Here is a 4,219-nt window from a genome sequence, read left to right on the forward strand (position 1 = left end):
TTCCCAATTTCCACTGACTAGTACCACTAAATATGATTATTATCTTGCTGAAGTTACATATGGGCAAAAAAGAGGATAAACTATACTGTAATTTGCTTTTGCACATGGGCAGTACATGTGAGTATGCGTGTCTATAATATTTGGATGCAGTAGCGATGTGTAATATTATAGCATATGTTCTTTGAAATATGTTCATTCTGTTTTCCATTTACTCACTACCCCCACTGTCAAAAGCTAAATTTATCTTTGCCAACTATGATAGGACACTTGCTTCATAATAAGCACAGAAAGGAATGCAGTTATAGAAAACAGACAACTGGTATGTGTTGTGTTTACCTAATGCTTTTGAAGCTGCAAAAAAGTCAACTTTTCATTATATTTCCTAACTTGGTTTGTACATTGAAAATTTTCTTAAAAGTATGTTTAAAAGGATGTATTTCTGAATCTTGATACTAAAGTCAAATCATTTTATTTTATTCTGTAAGATAATAAAAATGCTAAATGTGATTTTCTTTTGCAGAAAATAAAGTTTGTCTAGTTTACTGGAAGATGACTCGCTTCTGACATTTGGTTTTCAAAATACCAAGATGGAATATTTTCACAAGACTCCAATAAACAGTGAGGAGTCACACACTGGTAACATAGATACATGTAACAAAACAGCAAGAGAAGAAAGTTCATGTTTAACCAACCAAAACTCCAACTGGAAGCAACTTATGAATGAATGCCTAAATGAGGGGGATATTTCCAGATTTTCTAAGGAACGACATGACAGCCTGGTATCTGAACAAATAAGAAATGAAGAAGGTAACCAACGTGTTTTCATCAATATAGCAGGTCTCAGATATGAAACACAGCTTAAGACACTTAATGAATTTCCAGACACACTTCTTGGAGATCCTCAAAAAAGAATTCATTATTTTGATTCCATGAGGAATGAATATTTTTTTGACAGAAATCGCCCAAGCTTTGATGGAATACTGTACTATTACCAATCTGGTGGAAAAATAAGACGTCCAGCAAATGTCCCAACAGATGTGTTTGCAGATGAAATTGTATTCTATGAGCTTGGAAATGAGGCTTTAAATCAGTTTCGAGAGGACGAAGGGTTTCTAAAGGATCCAGAGATACCCTTACCAACTAATGACTATCATAAACAGTTGTGGTTGCTCTTTGAATACCCTGAAAGTTCTAGTGCTGCACGAGGAATGGCACTGGTTTCAGTTTTGGTTATTGTAATTTCTATACTTATTTTCTGTTTAGAAACTTTGCCAGAATTCAGAGAAGAAAGAGATTTTAACATTTTCAAAAATTCAGGGAATTACTCAGAAGGCATTGTATACCTGAGCACCTTCACAGATCCATTCTTTCTAATAGAGACCACGTGTATAATATGGTTTTCATTTGAACTCGTGGTAAGGTTTGCCGTCTGTCCAAGTTCCTCAGCATTTTTCCAGAACATAATGAATATTATTGACATTGTATCTATCATTCCCTATTTTGTAACACTTATAACAGAACTAGTGAAACAAACAGAACCTAATGGACAACAAAACATGTCATTAGCCATTTTAAGGATTGTGAGGCTTGTCAGAGTATTCCGGATATTTAAGTTGTCAAGACATTCAAAAGGACTTCAGATTTTAGGACAAACTTTAAAGGCAAGCATGAGAGAACTTGGATTGTTAATATTCTTTCTTTTTATTGGTGTCATTTTGTTTTCTAGTGCTGTATATTTTGCAGAAGTTGATGAACCTAACTCTCAGTTTGTCAGCATCCCAGATGGTTTCTGGTGGGCCGTAGTGACAATGACAACTGTTGGTTATGGAGATATGTGCCCTATTACCTTGGGAGGTAAGATGGTGGGCACACTTTGTGCTATTGCTGGAGTTCTAACTATTGCTCTTCCAGTTCCAGTTATCGTATCCAACTTTAATTATTTTTATCACAGGGAAACGGAGAATGAAGAAAAGCAATCATTACCTATAGAAATGGAGAAAATCAGCCTAAATATTTTAACACGGTCAGGGAGCACAATATCTTTAAAGAAGAATAATGGCTCATGTGTTCCTGATAAAAATGGAAAAATGTAAACTGACTGAACTACAAATTAAATTGCATAAGGTGACAAAACCATTTAGAAAGATTTGCCTAAAATTCATATAAAAGGTTTACTCCCATATTCACAATTTCAGGTCTTTTTTGTAAACAAATCAATTGAGGGATATTTTTAAACATAAAAGGAAATTAAGTTACATATTTTACAATAAAATATAATTATAACTTTTAATAGCAGAATGTGCTTTCTGTGATAGTAAAATTGTAATAAGGCATTTTAAAAAATTTGATGTAATAGTAACTTATCTCACTAAAATTTTCTGCAAAGAAGAAGAATCTGACTGCAGACTGTCTGGTGCCTAGGTGAACTCACAGCCAAGAATTAGGTGGATCAGAGATGTGTAAGAATGGATGGGGTTGTGTTTTTGATAAACTGTATTTTTTGACAATACAGTAAGAAAAGCATCTTTCAGTCAGTGAGCTACTAATTTTTTTCCTTTCGATACATTTTTATTAGTAAATGATAGAAAAACATCACTAAACATTGACAATAAGATCATTGCATAGGTGTGAAGAAGTTTGGAGGATATATATATTATACTCAACAGGTCATTACACATGGACGCTAGATCCTGTAAATTACAGCTGGAGGTGTTGATTAGATCCATACACACATTATCAAAACTGTACACACGGAAGCTACAGATTTACTCTACATAAGGAAGTATCCAGGACTCCTCTAATTCTGGGTAATGCGCTGAACAAAACTCAATTGTATAAAACAAGAATTGGAAAAAAGAGTGAAGGAAAAATACAGTCTAAGTGAAAGAAAGAGTAAGTAGATAGTCCCCGAGATAGTCCCTGAGAAATAGAGTTGGAGAGGGATAACTGGAGGTTATAGTAGGGAAGGGGAAGATTGGAGAGGTCAGAAATAGCACTACAAACCTTAGTTTTGAGATGTCCACGATATTGACACAAAAGTTTATAGGAACCTAGGTGAGCAGTCCAGTCTTTAAGGATATAATGCCCAGTTAAAATTTGGTTCATGAGTTGGTAAAAATATCTTTTTTCATTAGACAAAAACCAGTACATCTTTTGTTTTACTATAAGATTTCATGAGGATTATCTTGGCTGGCGTAGAAAGATATGTCAGTAAGTGAAATTGAGCAAAGGTGTGATCACAAAGAGCTGGTTATTTGGGGGAGGATTGGCCCATTACTGTTAAAGTCAATTGATAAGTACTAATGGAATATTTTCTTTTTTAGGGCAGTCCCTTCAGATGTGAAATAGCATTCCCTCTGCAAAAAGAGTTAGGGACAAATTTATTTAAGATTTGGGATATCATGTACTATTGTAGCAACAATTTATAGTAGGATTGAGTTGCCAAGCAATTAATGATACAATGGGGTACAGTATCCCAATTTTACCAAGCCAATGTCCTCCTCCAAGGGGCACATATATGAAAATGGAAGGGGCATCTGGTCTAACAAAAGGGAATCATAAATTGTTGATATCCATGCTGGAGGACTGGAGGTCACAAAGACAAATCTATTCAAATGGGAAAAGATTTTCCAAAAAAAAAAAGACAGAGCATGTTTTAGATTGTACATAATGGGTCTGGTTTAATAAAGCTCTCCAAGACTGAAGAAGATACACTTTCATGTGTAAAGCTGGGTGATCCAGCAAATGTGGATTAGATTTCTCCAAAGTCATTTGCTATTTGCTAGCAAAGGTTTTATATCATGTACCAGTTCCATTCCAAGTTTACTGGATCACCCAGCCTCACTGATGAAAATGTATTCTCTTTGGCCTTGGAGAGTTTTAATAAATCAGGCCCAATAATTCAGTTGCAGTCGAAGAGTGGTCTTTATGAGAGTATGGGAAAAATGCAATCTACTATTTTTTTTTCAGCAATGCAGCTAGTTCAGCCAGTTTAAAGTATTTCTAATCTGCTGCAGCCAAAATCCAGAGAACATCTCAAAGGTAGGTCATTTTCCTTTTCTTTGCTTCTGATACAACCAACCACATCATACATATTTGCCTGGAACCTAACTGCAAACCTAATATTGCTGATTTACCAGTTTTTAGATAATAATGTAAAATATGTAACAACAGCCACATGTAGCCATGCCTGTTGTTGTCCTGTATGAGGATTAGCTTT

General features: G+C 34.9%; 1 protein-coding gene across 1 annotated transcript; it reads left to right on the forward strand.

Moving 5' to 3' along the window:
• The first annotated feature begins 587 nt into the window (after positions 1-587).
• Positions 588-2,093, forward strand: KCNA10 (potassium voltage-gated channel subfamily A member 10). Its single transcript, XM_072413875.1, has one exon. The coding sequence runs from the start codon at positions 588-590 to the stop codon at positions 2,091-2,093; it is 1,506 nt and encodes a 501-aa protein (XP_072269976.1).
• The last annotated feature ends 2,126 nt before the right edge of the window (positions 2,094-4,219 follow it).

The sequence above is a fragment of the Pyxicephalus adspersus genome, chromosome 1 (assembly GCF_032062135.1).
Source record: "Pyxicephalus adspersus chromosome 1, UCB_Pads_2.0, whole genome shotgun sequence".
In the NCBI taxonomy this organism is placed as follows: domain Eukaryota; kingdom Metazoa; phylum Chordata; class Amphibia; order Anura; family Pyxicephalidae; genus Pyxicephalus; species Pyxicephalus adspersus.